Source organism: Macrobrachium nipponense, chromosome 10, assembly GCF_015104395.2.
Source record: "Macrobrachium nipponense isolate FS-2020 chromosome 10, ASM1510439v2, whole genome shotgun sequence".
NCBI classification, from domain to species: domain Eukaryota; kingdom Metazoa; phylum Arthropoda; class Malacostraca; order Decapoda; family Palaemonidae; genus Macrobrachium; species Macrobrachium nipponense.
The window spans coordinates 77,753,428-77,771,394 of NC_087204.1; the positions used below are offsets into that span (position 1 = coordinate 77,753,428).

The following is a 17,967-nucleotide window of genomic DNA, read 5'->3' on the forward strand; positions in this document are numbered from 1 at the left end:
ACAAATGATACAAAAATCTTTTCGGCGATACTTGCTTCACTTTCTTTTTTGGCAGGATAACTGTTCTATTCTTAATGCCCTCATTGTTAGGCGATGGTTTTCAGAACCACCAGATATTGAACTCCTGGAATGGGCTAGCAAAGGATGCGACATGAAGCCTAAATGTATATATGAGGAAATATAGTTAGCAGTTGGGAGCAAGGACAGAAGCGATCTCACCAACTGCTTGAGCGCACCATTACGAGAGTGGGAGTTCTTATGCCGACGAAATCAGCAAATGATTTACAACCACGTTGCATCTATGCTAAATAGGTTGCAGGAGGTGATCGCAAATGATGAAGGCTGGACAAGATATTGATTTTTATGAACTTTAAATGTTAATTAGCTATTAGGTTTCTACTTTGGTGATGGAAATATAGTAGCAAGTTATATTTTGCTCTATCCTGTAGATTATCAAAGAACAAAATGATTTATAACTTCAAGTCTGCATAATACCAGTTGCGTTATTATTATTATTATAGTAGTAGTAGTATGACTCACACAATAATCTTTTGAAATATAATAACCATAGTTCTGAATTTTCGAGTATATAAATGTTTCAATGTTTCTTGACCTTACGAAACTCAAGACTGAACAACCTCATGCAAAGATCAATCCTCTGTAAAAAAGAAAAAAAAAAATTTAATCTCATTGTGTGTGGTAGAAACGTTGAACAATAAAAAGCATGGAAGGCATCGTTGACGATATTTTCTGCATTTGTAAAACCATTTGAGTTTGCTGCTGAATTTCTTCTCCGAAAACAAATACAGTAATTACATTTGAATAAACATTTTATAGACTTGTTTCTTTAAAAACGTATACATAGTCCCCAACCCATTTCAGAAGACGAGAGAGAGAGTGATATCATGTGATCACACAAATATCTAGCAAAATAAATCACAAATTTATTTTGCTCGTCTATTTTCTTAAATGTGGCCAGCATTCTTTGAGCAGCCAAGCCATGCCATTGCTCCAGCATTTACGTGGAAAACAAGTTCTTTCCTCATTACTGTATTTGAACCACTGTCAGGCAGCCTCTATCAAGGGATGAACACCGAAATAGATAAAGCTTATTTAATTTTATATATATATATATATATATATATATATATATATATATATTATATAGGTTACTGTAAAATTTTTGTATAAGGTAAACGAAAAAATATATACAGTCAATGAGTGAACTATGTTATTAAAGAGTGTTAAATAAGTATAATTTGAGTAAAAGAGCGTTTAGCAACGGCCAGTGGCTGATAAATTATGATTAAAACTGTGGCATGCTATGATTATGTTAATAGTGAAAAATAACTAAAAGTTGTTAGTGTGATCTCAGCAGCGGTCGGTGAAAAGGAAACTTCGTTCTTAGCTGATCCTTTTTGGGTAGACATCCTAAATTCCTAGCCACAACGAATGAGCTAAAAAAGTAAATGTTATCCGACAACTGCTACAAAGTATGTCTAAAAATAGAATTCCTATCAGGATCGCCAATGCATTTCATGAAATATTTATCAATTCAAATTTCTCTGTCCATGTATTATCATCACCAATCTTGTGTATCTATTTGTTGGGAATTCAATATTTTCAATAATTCTATTCATCCAAATTCTTGAAAAAAAAAAAAAAAAAATTGTTTTGTTCTGATAACGATATACAGAACGGTTGGCTATTTAAAACCCTGGAGAGGTAACGCTGGGCATATATAACCATGAAGCTGCGCAAAAACACGTTTTTTAAGAACTGCGCAATTGGGTTTCCCATTAGTCAAAAAGTTAGCCAGTGAGCCGTGAATCGACACTAGAGCATATGCTCTTGCAGATGTCTGACTTGCTCTTGCTGCTGCACTGTTGAACTCGACGCCACAACATGTTTTTCACGAGTATACCCATCATTTATGACCCAGCGTTCCGTTGTACGTGAGTTTAGTGAAAGTCACAGTTTTTATATAATTGATTATAGCGTAATTGTCATTATATGTGTGTTATTGATATTTTTATACAACTTTTGTGAATGATTTACCAACCTTCTAGAACCACCAGCAGCCGGCTGGCATGCTTCTAGAAGAAAATATGGCGGATATGCTGATTTTCTAATTTTGATTTTTTTTTTTATTTCAGAAAGTGAGAGCAAGGATGAAGAGGATGCCCCACATGAGGTTGAAGAAGACCTCGAGGACAATGGGGTATTTCACTTCCATGCTTTGAGCTTTTATTCAAGCAGCTCAAAGTTGTCCCCCTCAGCTTCGGCAAGTTCATATAATCTTTGTCCCGCTTCCAAACGGTGTAAGAAGTCTGAGCCTGTGGTCCCCGATGTCACTAGGTCTGTCACTATTATTGTGAACGATTTGGACATCATGCCAGCAGACGAGGAAGACTTGGACGACCCTGATGACCCCCCTTCACGTCCCTTTACGTCCCATGACGTACGATCAGAGAACTTGACGTCTGCAGAACTGTGCAGCAGGAAAAGGAGGAGGGGCCAGTTGTATGGTGCAGTAGGAACTCCTTTCAAGAAGCTGGAAGAGGAGTGTGTCAAGGCAAGGGAGGGCACAGTTTGGCACCAGGATACCAATCTAGACCTCCCTAGATACGATACCCATTACATCCCCAGGGGGACTTCCAGCACTATAGCACAAGGCATTACAAAGCCCTGTGATTTCTTCGGTCTCTTCTTCGATGCCACAATGATTGCCTCCATTTGCGTGGAGACCAACCGGAAGATAGAGACTCGGAGGCCACAATTCAAGAAGGCTGACAGCTACACGGTTGGGGAAGTCTCTGTGATGGAGTTGAAGGCCTTCCTTGGTCTTTTGGTCCTGTCTGGAATACGGAAGGACAACCATGTGGTCACATTGGACATGGGGTCTTTGCTAGATGGCTCCCACATCTACAGAGCTGTCATGACTGAACGCCGGTTTGCCTTCCTTCTACGAGTCATCCGCTTCGACGACAGTGCCTCTCGACAGGAATGTCGTAAGACAGACAAGATGGCACCAATTCGCAAGATTTGGAATATGCTCATCCAGCACTGCCAGAACTACAAGCCAGGGCCTCATATAACTGTTGATGAGCAGTTGATTCCCTTCCGTGGACGATGCCCTTTCAAAATGTAAATACCGAATAAACCATATTTCACTTGAAGGAATTGCGTGAAAAATCGTCCCTCAAAAAGTGGTACTAGCATTTACTTGTTTTTTCAAACTAAAGTGTGCAAATATATAACTTTTTTATGATAATTGTATTCTTAGATCATATACTAATATATTACATAACTTTCAGCAATTTTCATAAATACATTATAGTCATTTGGTAGCCAATAAGAAGGATGAACAAATTTTTTTTGGAGTAGGGAAAATTTTTTACTCACGTTTTTCCCAGATTTTTAACTCTCCCTTTTCGACGAATTTGCCTCAGATTTTCTCCTTTGCTCAAGACACCACCTGGGATGAAGTCCTTTGAAGATTTTGTACATATCTGAATTCTGTGAATTTTAGTAAAAATATTTTTTCATTCTATTTTTTTAGTAAAAATATTTTTTTCATTCTTTGTTTGATTTAAACACCTGAGTAGTATTAAGGGTTGGTGAAACCAATAAGACAAACCCTAATTGTCTTTATAACTTAGCGGAAAATATGTTATAAAAACATTTTCTTACGGCCGGTCATATATGCCCAGCGTTACCTTAATAGGTAACGCAAATTACCGTTACCTAGCCAGGGTTAAGATGGAACTACTTTTCCTCCACTGTTGGGCTGAATTACACAAATTTGAAAGAACTTTCAGCGTAGAAGAGATAATATTCAAATGAAAATGTTTGGATTACACAAAACAGATAGAGTCTCATTGCATATGTCGATAAACGAATTAACGCTCATAACTGTAATCAGCCAATCATAGGCACTCTTACGTCCAGTCATTCATTTCACGTTGTATGTAAATATCTCTCTCATTTCGTGTATAGCTAGAATAGGTGATGTTAATATGATTTTATATAAATTGTATCAATATTTTTCGGTCGTTTTAGCAACATTATTTATCGTTTCAATGGGAAATCAGAACTAGCTTTAAAAGGTTTAGGAGTTAAGAGACAAATCGCTACCGAAGTTATACATGAGTGGATAGTTGTCTCTACCTTACAAACAACAACAACTGCTTCCCGTCCCTGCTCTTCCATTTCCTACATCAGTCTCTAGAGCCAAACGCAATTGTATGATGATATTGCTTTTTGTAATTTCCCGCTAATAAACCTCTTATATAATCAGGAAAAATCATGTATAAAATCATTAATCTCATTGTAGTTTGTTTTTTAAACTTATTTTTTCTATATCAAGTCATTTTATTTCTTTTCAAATAATTAAGTGAAAATATGTTAACTGGTAAGGAAACGTCTCCACCAATAAGCTGCCTTTGCGAACAGCGAATTCATTCATATTTTCAACACTTTTTACTACGTAAACAAAAGCGGCGTTGCCATTTAGCATGACTAGTGAATCCAGGGGGTAAACGTAATCTTTTCCGCGACTGTACATTTTTACAACCGTACAGTATGGTTACAGTATAGGAATAACATCTATAACCACGAGAGAGAGAGAGCATAATTTAGATTATGATTTTTTTCTGCTCAGTTACCCCTGGCCCCGTTTTCTAATGTCATTTTGAGGTAGAAATGCATTGTTTCGTTTTCTCTAGTGTTCGAGAAACTTTATATTGAACGTAAGTTCATTTAATACATAAGTTTGTTTTGAAGAAACTGAGAGTTTCGTTTTCAAAAACTCTTTAAAAAAAACGGCTTTATTGAAATACATGTTTGTTATACTTGAGACCTAAGCCTTGGCATTTTCATTGACTTACAGTAACCTTCCACCTTCTAAGATGCAGTCTACTGCCGACTCCTTGGGGTTAAGGTGGCACTCATACAACAATAAAACTTGTACAGTAAACACGCTTCGACAAATTATCGTGTACATATCACATACATGTTGAAAACTTCTCAACTACCGTAAGTTGGGGATGAATCTCTGGCAGGTGCTGGTGATCGTATGATGTATTGGGTAGATCTACCAACATCGTATTCAGCCTGTTCACCAATGCGTCGTTGCCTTGTATTCAACTAGTTGATGATGTGTAAGCTACAAGTTGACGACACGTGTTCGTAACAGTTACAAATGGGTTTTTCAACTGTGCAGCGTGAATGCGCCTTGATTAAACACTTACCGTGTTCCCATAAGCGAAGCTGAGCCATTTCTTGGTCATCGGAGCCGTAGACGTTTGAAGCGTCGATGAATGACGTCACCTGAAACGTAATTGATTGACATTGATTGATTGGTCAACTGGCTGATTTTGTATCACAAACTGGCGGCACAACTATAATGATAAATGAGGTAGTAAATCTCCAATTCTGTAGGCCAGCCTCAGGAGGGCTGGAAATCAGCTCAGTGGTCTGGTTAAACTACTTTTATAATAATAGTCCAATTCTATAGAAACAGACGGCTTTAGACAAATATACTTAACATTCGTCACAATATTACTATTTTCAAGCAAACCACACAATATATACTCATAGAATCACTTCATGAACTCAAAGTTACTAAGGTCAACATCGTATCCCTGGAAAGAGTATAGTTAGCATCCTCATCCCTGTTCCAGAGAGTAAATCGTTTTTCAAGTTCCGGACAATAAAATATTCAAACAGCACAAACCTTAAACCTCAACCATAAGAAAATCATTTAATCATTGCAAAATTAAGGAATGTCGACCACAAAAGATTACACAAAGATCTTCCTCGGTGTTCAAACCATCGCAAAGCACGTGTACGATGGTTTGAACGCCTAGGAATATTTATTAGGACAAATAGGCTTTTAGCAAAACCACCATTCAGTGTCATACGGGATCATGCAGAAAATAGTGATCACCGTCTATGCTTCGAGTAATTTTCCGTTCTCTTTTGTTGAGTGGATCTCTTGGAGCTGGCAATACCTCCCATCAGTAACATCGAGAGGTCCACGGAGATGCTGAGTTTTTAATTTTGTGTGTGTGTGTTGTGTGTGCCTTCATGATACGGGTATTTGTTTCTTTTGATATAGCTTTGTTTTGTTTTTGATTTATCTTTTTTTTTGTACTTTTAAATTACCATTTTTCTTACATAACCTTTTGTGTAACGTTACTGTATTCCAACGATCGTTAGAGATTCAGTGATTTTTCAATTCTTCTTTCTGTGATTTTGTTGTCGACCTGATGATGGCGACAGTTACAACGAAACCAGGAGTCTTAACTAAAGAAAAGATATTTTAATGTGTAAGTACTGGGTTTACTCTTGTTATCAAGACTCCGCTTTCCACATTCTCCTCTGGAACCTTATTTGCATAGGTGTTCATCTTTGTTTAGACAATTAAGTAATTAAACGATGAATGTGGCTGTAGCGATTGCAAGACTTTCATGTCATATATATATATATATATATATATATATATATATATATATATATATATATATATATATATATATATATCACCGTGATTCATATACGCGCATTAAGCTACAAATACCCTTTAATGTCTAATTCGCTGTACCTCGGAACTGATTCACGTTCATATATTTATGTTAACCGAAGGAGAATTTTTTTAGCTGATAAGAAATTCGTCGGTTCATGGGCTCGAACCACGGAACCAAGAATGCTGGACGTACAGACAGTGACGCTCTTTACCCACCAGACCATCAAGAGGATCTGCCGTGCTCAGGTATTCATTGTTTAGAGTCGATATCTGCTTGATTGGTCTGGTGGGTTAAGAGCGTCATTGTACTTCTTGAATTCTTGGTTCTGTGGTTCGAGCCCATGAGCCGTCAAATTTCTTATCAACTAAAAAAATTCCTCTTCGGTTAACATATACTGTATATGAAAATATATTAATTCCGATATAGAGCAAATTAGATAGCAAAGGACATTTGTAGTTTAATGCATATATATATATATATACACACACACATTATATATATATATATATATATATATACATTTTGAGTATGTGTAGGAAATCTGTTATCAGTTACACTTAGCAGCAAGATCTTTCTCTAGATTGTTATCGTCTCTGACAAAGAAACACTTCCCTGTGTATATATATATATATATATACTATATATATATATATATATATATATATATATATGTGTATATATACATCTACATATATATATAATATATAATATGTCTAGGATAGGATATACGTATATATATACTATATATGTATGTATATATATATCATCATACATATCCTACATATGCATATATATATATGTATTATATATATATAGATTTAATATATATAACCTATATATATATATATAATATCATAATTATATATATACTTACATACGTATATCACAGGGTAGGGTTTCTTTGTCAGTGATGATAACAGTCTAGAGAAAGATCTTATTGCTAAGTGTAACTGATAACAGATTTCCTACACATACTCAAAAGTGATTACATAATATGTCTAATGAGGTTTAACAGGTTTTAATCCCATTACATAATGAAATCACCATATTCATAATCACCAAAGATGGATGGCCACTGGTCAGATCACAGTTTTAAACATTTTTCATCAGAGCAGACAGATGGGAGACTGGGCTTTCTCTGTTTTGTAGACACATTGTTATATCAATATGACGAGTGCCACTACACCTTCACACTGCGTGCGATGTTATAATTAGACAATATATTACGACAAAGTGGAAGAAAAGTCAGGTGATTTCGTGAGAGAACGAGTTTTGTGTTTTCTCGCGCAGTGACGTCATTTGGAACCCAGCTGAGTAAGTGGCAAGAGATTCATTGACTCATACTGTTTACTGTTTTGGAGAGAATTCGATCTTTTAACATTTCAATCTGTTGATAAGAGAACAAAGATGGTGGTATGTGCTGTGTTAGTTTGCAATAATCATGATCGCCATTGCCAAGAGAAAGGCATTTCATTTTACAGATTTCCAAAGGATCCATCTCTTTGCACAACTTGGGTTAATATGTGCAAAAGGAAAGAATGCAAGAATATGCTCCATTCATTTTGTCCCTGGTGATTTTGGAGAAAGGCTTAAATTATACTTTTAGTTTATCATCCTAAAAATGCACGCAAATTGAAAGATACTGCTGTGCCTACTCAGCACATGTATATTAAGGATATAACTCCAGGTAAATATTGTCTATTAGCTATAGCTATCAATAGAAAAGTATTTTAGTTGGCTTAGCTTGTTTTGAAATTAAAATTATGTAGGGCAGAGAGAGAGAGAGAGAGAGAGAGAGAGAGAGAGAGAGAGAGAGAGAGAGAGAGAGAGAAGCACTGAAATATCTAGGAGGCTATATGGCATATAAGTTCAGGAATAAGCGAGCATCTTTAGGGTTTGCAGACACAGAGGGAATGAGCAGCGATTGGATTTCCCAAGTAAGGAGGAAGATTTTATATCGACCTTCTTCCCAGTTTTTAGAAAGTCTTAAGGAAATAGAACATTTATTCAATTCTTTTCTTGGTACAGAACTGAAAGCTGAAGGTGGTGCTTGTATTGATAAATTAATCAATATATTCGAAGAGGTATCAATTCACATCCATGACTAAATAGTGCATTTTTTTAAAATATAAAATTCAATTCGGGATAAAAATTCTAAATTCTAAAGGGAAATCTAAATTCCATGGTAAAGGTGTCAACAAGATTTAAAAGATCGTTGAATAATAGATGACAAAAAGATAAACTGGTATTTCCTTAGTTTACCTTCATCTTTTCACTCTGGTATTTTATCTCATTTCTAGTGTCAATTTGACAATTTAACTTTAATATTAGCTCTTACAAAGATCGGTCATCAATTGATAATGTTTACAACATGTAGGACCTACCTGAATAAGATGATTACTTTTATGGTAATATAGCTCTAATTGATCAAGTCAAACGAAAAAAACCATGTTTGCAATTCGCTATTAGCTGTGGTTTAAAAAGCTAAAAATGTGAGAAAAAAAAGCCATATTAACTTCCTGCTTCATGAAATCAGACCAAACATTTGTGCAAAATACCAACTAAAATCTAATGTATATAGGGCCTTGGCAGTCTTAAGATTTTGGAATTTAAATTTCTTGACCCCAAGATTACTTACATTGGATCATGATCATGGTCATTATTTTGCACTAATTATTTTGCCTCATTTTGTGGGTCAGGAAATATAAGAGAATTAAACCCTATGGCTGCCGTTAAAGTTCAACTGTGAAGTACTGTAAAACTAGGCTTATTAGGCTAGTTCCTGACACAAGAAATGAGGCTAAACAATTGCTGAAAATTATATACTATAGTAATGATTTTCAATTCCAAGACTTAAAACTACTCTATATTGACGTAATGAATATGTATTAGAGGCATTATTATTTAGCAATACCTTAGCCTATTTTTCTGAGTTTATTCAATACCTTAGCATTTATGTAATATTTTACTACTGATTATGCTATATGACATATTTTCTTCTGTCATAGGAAATATCATTTGATCATATTATAACTACTTAATAATGAACTAATTGAACTATAAAATAATACAATAGTGCCCTATGGCTAGAAATGCATTGCAGCAATATTCGACCGTGAGTAGTTCTGGGTTTCGTTTGACGTCACTAACTCATCTCGAGCTGCGGTTGATTCCACCTGTTCTTCGTCCACCTTGGTATGACGACACCCGGAAGATCGTAAGGTTTTATATCTTTACTTGGAATGTGTCACTGTTACAAAAATTCTTTTGAATCATATCTTAATTGAAGAACTGCCCACAATTTCTTTACTCCCACTCCAACTCCAACTCCAACTACAATTCTCTCTCTCTCTCTCTCTCTCTCTCTCTCTCTCTCTCTCTTCCTGTGGGATATATATAATGTAGAGATGTATCGGATATCCACATCCGCATCCGAGGATTATCCGCCTTTTTTATGAATTCGCATTTGCAATGACAATTTCTTAACATCCGCATCTGCATTAGCATTGTGAGCTACATCCGCATCCGCAGTTGGAGAATGAGGATATCACCCCTTGCTCAGTGTTCAATAGTTCCTACTCATACATTGTAGATAAAAGTAGATTTTTTGCTAAATTTGGCTTTTTTTTGTTTTATTATACAGAATACAGGATACACGGTCACACTTTCACACAGTATATACTTTATAAATAGCTCTGTTGTAGCATACTTATTTGTGTTAAAGTATATTTGTTTACGTAATTTCATGTCATTTACAGCAGTTGTAATCATAAATTCAGGGTATTGAATCTTTTAGGAAACTCTCTCTCTCTCTCTCTCTCTCTCTCTCTCTCTCTCTCTCTCTCTCTCTCTCTCTCTCTCATACTCTCTACATCTCCTCCTCATCGTGTCCTCTCTCATCTCTCTCTCATACGAAGAATGGCTTTGAGTTTTGTTACCCTTATCATACAATGAGCATGAAATGACCGTTTGTGTATCGCTGTTACTGTTTGTTCGTTCATTTGAAATTATACACACATACATGAGTATCACTTATGTTTCTCTACTTTCAATTAAATATGATGTGATAACACATAATTTTGAATTATTTGGCTGAAAATCGTTTTTAACAATCAAAGGTATCTCAATTTTTTAGATTTACAAAGTATCCCCATCCTCATCCGCGAAGTTATGGCCATCAAATATCCTCATCTGCGTCCGCATCCGCAAATTTAAAAGATTGATATCCGCATCCGCATCCACATCCACAAATGTAAAGAAATTGACATCAGCATCCGCAAATCCCATTTTCAGGCATCCAGGCATCCGATACATCTCTAGTGTCATGCTTAGATACGTTAGGAGAAATACCACTGCTCTAAGAAGCTATTACCAGAATCAATTCAAAAAAGAGAGAGGGCGAGGGGAGGGAGGGGGAGAGTGAGAAGAGGTAAGTGAAGGAGTCGTCATCAAGATTCTGCTAATCACCTGGAGGAGGAGGATTAGGAGGAGGAGGAGGAGAGAGGAGGAGGAGGAGGAGGAGGAAGAGAGAGGAGGAGGAGGAGGAGGAAGAGTTGGAGAGACTTAATTGGCTGAGGAGCATAGCTAAATGTCTCCTCTTGACTTCACATAGATAAATAGCGTCGAAATCTTTACGAGAAAAAGGTCGCAGCTCTTAAGTCCCCGTTAATGAACCCGTGGCTCATTCGTGTCGTTTTGGCCAGGAGAGCAAACATCCCTTCTGGCCCTTGAAAGGCCCGAGGGTTTCTTAAGACACTGTTGGCACTAATGGGAGCTTAAGAAGAGAGGATCAAAGAGTTGTTGGTTTATGGGCACAGATGACAGGAATATGTGAAGGATCTGAGATGTTGCTGGCTTCAGATTCTATGACATAACTTTGAAAAAAATATAGCCGGTGTTATGGACTGCCCACACACCATTTCCATGAGGGAAGTTCTATGTGTTGATTTGTTCGTGTAGTTATGCACGATATGCTCTCCATGATAATAGCATTCTGATGACCATCCTGCTAAATAGCAATGCGGTGATTGCACTGATAAGGACGCGGTCAAACTACAAACGTGATGAAAACTTATTCCATAAGCTGAGGTACTTCCAGTTACATCGGTATAAGGCAGAAGCTGTGTTGGGACCCAATGCTAAATATTAAGAATAGCTGTAACTTTGAATGTTCTTCTCCAGTCTTAACAAGCTTAAAATATTACACCTGAAAGAGAAGAGAGAGAGAGAGAGAGAGAGAGAGAGAGAGAGAGAGAGAGAATTCAAGGCTAGATGTGACCTGTGATTCAAAGTCGCTAGTTGGTTGGTTAACCGGTTTAGTGGAATCTGGCCCGTTCAAGATAGAGTTTCTAAGCAGTCAATCTTGAATTGTTTTTGCACATACCTTGCTCTGTATAGAAACTTCACAGATTCCTGCGTTCAAGTAGTCACAGGATTTTGTCGTCTCTGTTTGTCTGAATGAGTTGAGAGGTCTACATTAGGCCTCGTAGCTTCTTCAACACCTAAGTTACCACACTACAGGGGTCAATATGGGGCATGGGCCCATGCGGGCAAAAAGTCAGTGTGATCTCAGCCAACAAATGAGAATGTTAACATGATGGGTGAATAGTTCTAACGGTGATGTAAATAAGGCTTGGTCTAGGTTGGAAGGCCAGAAACCAGTGGTCCACATCCGTACTCTAACTCCATTGCACACCTAGCCACTCTTGCGGGCCACATCTGGCTCACAGTAGGCTACTATAGTAGATTCACATTAAGCGTGCATCTGATGTCTAGGCCAGTCCCTTACGATGCTCCTGATTGGCTATTGAGAAGCCAGTCACTGTGATTGGCTTATCAACAGCCAATCAGGAGCGTCGTAAGGGACGGGCCTAGACATCAGATGCACGCTTGATGTGAATCTACTATAGTAACTAGATTTTGAGATTTCTGGTCCCGAATGAGGTGTTGGAAGGGGAATTATGATTGGGTTCCTCAGCCTTTGTTAGACTTAGCGATCTCCAAAAGCTCTCGTTGATTCTGTAGAATGCTGTTTAAGATGCTATTCGGTTCTATACTCTGAGAACCCGTTTATGTGGCAACGTAGTATGTGAGCCGAGAGCCTAGCCCTTCGCCAACCCAATCTGGACAGCTTGAGTGAGGCAACTAATCCTTGGATAATCGCAAGTTGTTTTACCTTCACACGAAGATTCATTGGGTGCCTGCAGTGACGCAACACGAACCACTTTCGAGTTAGATAAGTTGTTTGAAGATTTAGAATTCGATCAAAATTCTTGGGTTCTGTTACATATGGCTGAGACCTTTTACCATTAATACTCTGTTATTTATCCTCTCCAAACTTTCTTGGTAACGGTGAATGACATTTAGAATCAATGGCTGAATTGTCTTTGTGGAATGACGTAATCTCACATGTATAGTCTTATAACCCCATACCCCCACGGCCCCCCCAAAAAATAAGAAAAAAAATTATCATGCCAAGGAAAATATACAGAATACCTTATAATGTGATTATTTTTTCCTCAATCGTTTTAGTTATGCCATTCTTGACTTTAAATACAAAAGTCAAGAAGGACATATCTAAACGATTGAGAAAGAAATAATCACATTATAATGTATACTGTATATATAATAATATATATATATATATATATATATATATATATATATATATATATATATATATATATATATATATATATATATATACTATATATATATATTATATATCTATATATATATATAACTATACTATTATCTATATATATATTAATACTATATATATATTCCGTATATATATATAGATAGATATATATATATATATAATATATATACACTATATATATATATATATATATATATATATATATATATATATATATATATATATATATATATATATATATATATATATATAAGCAAACAAATGAAGTCTGAGAAGAAATTCACGAAATGAAGGCACGGGAACAAGGTAATTAAAAAGCTTGCATAGCTAACTGTACCAAACATAGGGACATCAATAAAAGTCCCCAATCATCAGCTTTACAGTGAAGGCGATGGAGGACTCGCGGTGCTGTAGAGTATTATTATATCTATATTTATATATAAATTCAATGGTTTTGGTAAAGCTTATTTCTCCCTTCCCCCTAAAAATAAAAAGAAAAAATTTCTTTCGATCAAATCTTACCTGATTGATTTGGTCTCGAGGTCCGAGAGCGCAGTTCGGTCTTGGAGCCGGCGAGGATCTGACGAATTCCATACACGTGTGGTTCCACTGCGAGTAGAAAGGGTCTGTTGCTGGGATGATGATCGGCAAACAATCCGGATGCTGTAAGGGAGGAGAAGGAGAATAATAAAGGTGGAATAAACTGTACAAAGAGGTTTTCTTTTCAGAAAAGAAGAGAGAGAGAGAGAGAGAGGAGAGAGAGAGAGAGGAGAGCAGGGGCGTCATTTTGGGGGCCTGTAGGGCAATTACCCCCTCAAGACACTGGTGCGCACCCCAAGACTTGATTTGCCCCCTAGCATTTGAAATAATAATAATAATAATAATAATAATAATAATAATAATAATAATAATAATAATAATAATAATAATAATAACAGGAAAGAATATATGCAGAGACTCAAGGCGATACTCAAGACAAAACTCAACGCCGGAAATATGATAAAAGCCATAAACACATGGGCAGTGCCAGTAATCAGATACAGCGCAGGAATAGTGGAATGGACGAAGGCAGAACTCCGCAGCATAGATCAGAAAACCAGGAAACATATGACAATACACAAAGCACTACACCCAAGAGCAAATACGGACAGACTATACATAACACGAAAGGAAGGAGGGAGAGGACTACTAAGTATAGAGGACTGCGTCAACATCGAGAACAGAACACTGAGGCAATACTTGAAAACCAGTGAAGACGAGTGGCTCAAGAGTGCATGGGAAGAAGAACTAATAAAAGTAGACGAAGACCCAGAAATATACAGAGACAGGAGAATGACAAACAGAACAGAGGACTGGCACAACAAACCAATGCACGGACAATACATGAGACAGACTAAAGAACTAGCCAGCGAAGACACATGGCAATGGCTACAGAGGGGAGAGCTAAAGAAGGAAACTGAAGGAATGATAACAGCGGCACAAGATCAGGCCCTAAGAACCAGATATGTTCAAAGAACGATAGACGGAAATAACATCTCTCCCATGTGTAGGAAGTGCAATACGAAAAATGAAACCATAAACCACATAACAAGCGAATGCCCGGCACTTGCACAAAACCAGTACAAAAAGAGGCATGATTCAGTGGCAAAAGCCCTCCACTGGAGCCTGTGCAAGAAAAATCAGCTACCTTGCAGTAATAAGTGGTACGAGCACCAACCTGAGGGAGTGATAGAAAACGATCACGCAAAGATCTTCTTGGGGGGGGATATGGAATCAGAACGGATAGGGTGATACGTGCAAACAGACCAGACGTGACGTTGACTGACAAAGTCAAGAAGAAAGTATCACTCATTGATGTCGCAATACCATGGGACACCAGAGTTAAGTTGAAGAGAAAGAGAGGAAAAAATGGATAAGTATCAAGATCTGAAAATAGAAAGAAATAAGAAGGATATGGGATATGCCAGTGGAAATCGTACCCATAATCATAGGAGCACTAGGCACGATCCCAAGATCCCTGAAAAGGAATCTAGAAAAACTAGAGGCTGAAGTAGCTCCAGGACTCATGCAGAAGAGTGTGATCCTAGAAACGGCACACATAGTAAGAAAAGTGATGGACTCCCAGGAGGCAGGATGCAACCCGGAACCCCACACTATAAATACCACCCAGTCGATTTGGAGGACTGTGATAGAGCAAAAAAAAAAAGAAATAATAATAATAATAATAATAATTATAATAATAATGATAATAAAATTTACTCCAAAGTGTTTGCAAATGATCATGAGTTGTTTCAATGATGTAGAAGGGGGAGAGAGAGAGAGAGAGAGAGAGAGGTATTATCAAACACTAGAGGTTTTTGTTTATAAACGGTCATGAATTGTTTGGATGACGTAGCAGAGAGAGAGAGAGAGAGAGAGAGAGAGAGAGAGAGAGAGAGAGAGAGATAGAGAGAGAGAAGAAAAAGCGGGGGAGGGAGGAAAGAAAGAGAGAGGTAAATATCATTAGAGGGTTTGTTTGTAAATGATCATGAGGATTTATGTAGATGTGAGGAGATGATGAGAGAGAGAGAGAGAGAGAGAGAGAGAGAGAGAGAGAGAGAGAGAGAGAGAGAGATTAGATTCGCTAAAAAACTTTCGTTCAACAGTTACGAAGACGCAAACAGAGAGAGCGAAACAGAGGGGGAAACAATTTCCAGACGTAGAATCTTTTCCTCCGGCAGCGATTATCTCCGGTAATTTGTTTCATTTGGAGAGGTGTGTCACCCCCTCCCCCCCCACAACCCACCTGGCTCAGGAACACTGCGACTTATGCTAAATCTCGGCGAAGGCCAATTTGTCACATTAAGCCAATAGGCTCATTATATGCATTAGCCCCCAAATTACAAGGGCCGAAGTTTTAATGGCAAAACTATGATCATTTTCGAAACGTCAATTCGACGACTTGCTTCGGTTGGAGTCTCTCTCTCTCTCTCTCTCTCTCTCTCTCTCTCTCTCTCTCTCCCCGTGTACTGAAGTAAATGTGTTTCATTGCTGAATGAATGAATGAATTGCATGAACTGTCGTTGACAAATAGATACACACACACATGCACACACACACACACACACACACACACATATATATAATATATATATATTATATATATATATAGATATATATATATAGATATATATATATATTATCTATATATATATATATATATATATATATATGCATGTGTGTGTGTGTTCCACCCTCGGAGAAGGTGCCATGTTTCAGCATACCTCGAAGTACCTTGGTAGCGTTGGTCAACTTCAAGCAGAGCGGAGCATTTTGCCTCTCTCTCTCTCTCTCTCTCTCTCTCTCTCTCTCTCTCTCTCTCTCTCTCTCTCTCTCTCATCCCCAACTAAAGTCATCTATCCAAAATCAAATCCTGGATTCACAAAAATCTATATCTAATTCACAAAATCTAACATCTTCTTCTTCTTCTTCCTAGCTTAAACCCATTTTTATATGGGGTCGCCATTACGAATGAGTCGTCTCCATCGATTTCTGTCTTGTGCCTCGTTCTCATTTATACCTTTCAATTCCATATCTTCCCTTACACAATCACGCCATCTCTTTCTTGGTCTTCCCTTCTTCCTTCTACCCTGCACTTCCATTTCCATCGTATGTCTTCCAACATGACGTTCCTCCCTTCGTAACAAAATCTAACATGGCACTGGTAATTAAAGAAACGGGATATAAACCTACACTTCAAAAAGAAAAAAAAAATATTAAAATTAAAGAAAGAAAATGGGAAATCAAACAGAATATGAGGAACCAAATAGAAAACGAAAGTCTAATTCCTTTTCCCTCGATCACCATTAACTAAGCCATATTAATTATCCAAGTCTTCGGTTACTGTCCGATAATACAACCCCTTTCTCCATCGGCCTTTTTAAATGCTCATTGAACCAGGAATATAATTTTCCGAAAAAAAATCATGGGGCCAATTGAAACATTCATTCCGCAGAGGGAATTCCAATTCCCACGCGTTCCCAACACACTCACTTCCAGGCAATAATGATTATCAAAAAGGAATGAAAAACTCTCCAACAGAGCCTTCGCATCTTAGCGATTTCGTAACCAACTTATGCACGTATACATATTTCCGTTTATATCCAGACCAAAAAGTTCCATGACGAAATAATGGAAAATCCCATCACCGATACGTGATCTCTATCTAAGTGCCGCGATCGGACCATGTCCGGGTCATTAGACTCGGACTGCCGAGTCGGTTTCCGGGCGAACCAAAGTTGAAATTGACGAACCACCGACATAGTATTTACTTGCAGAAGAGCTGGATCAAAGCATATCTGCACCATAGACCAAACATAATCATCAAAGATGTAAATTGTTCTACCCATTTGATACATATGGGTATTTATATATTCATAAATTTCTATATTTTATATTATATGTATATAAAATACATACATACATACATACATACATATATATATATATATATATATATATAAAACTATATATAAATGTGTGTGTATATATTTATATATATACATGTTATGTATTTGGATGGTAATTACAAATAAAAGGTTTACACGGACCCTTGGCCTTAGAGGCATTTATCCACAACGACATACATAATGAAATGTAAAACACACACACACACACACACACACGCACGCACACACGCACAGGCTCGCGTTCCTTACCCAGTACATTACATTTAAAACAAAGGGAAGGTAGCTAGTGAAAGCTAACTGTAAATGGTTCACTCGAAATTATTTTATT

General features: G+C 37.1%; 1 protein-coding gene across 6 annotated transcripts in view; it reads right to left on the minus strand.

The window, feature by feature from the left end:
- The window catches only part of LOC135223709 (peroxidase-like), a 214,887-nt gene that overhangs the window by 45,899 nt on the left and 151,021 nt on the right, over nucleotides 1–17,967 (minus strand). For all 6 annotated transcript variants that reach the window (XM_064262436.1, XM_064262442.1, XM_064262441.1 and 3 more), the window contains 2 exons: nucleotides 13,714–13,854; nucleotides 5,253–5,331 (listed from right to left, as the gene is read on the minus strand). In XM_064262436.1, the coding sequence (XP_064118506.1) occupies nucleotides 5,253–5,331; nucleotides 13,714–13,854 (220 nt within the window). The remainder of the gene's footprint in view (nucleotides 1–5,252; nucleotides 5,332–13,713; nucleotides 13,855–17,967) is intronic.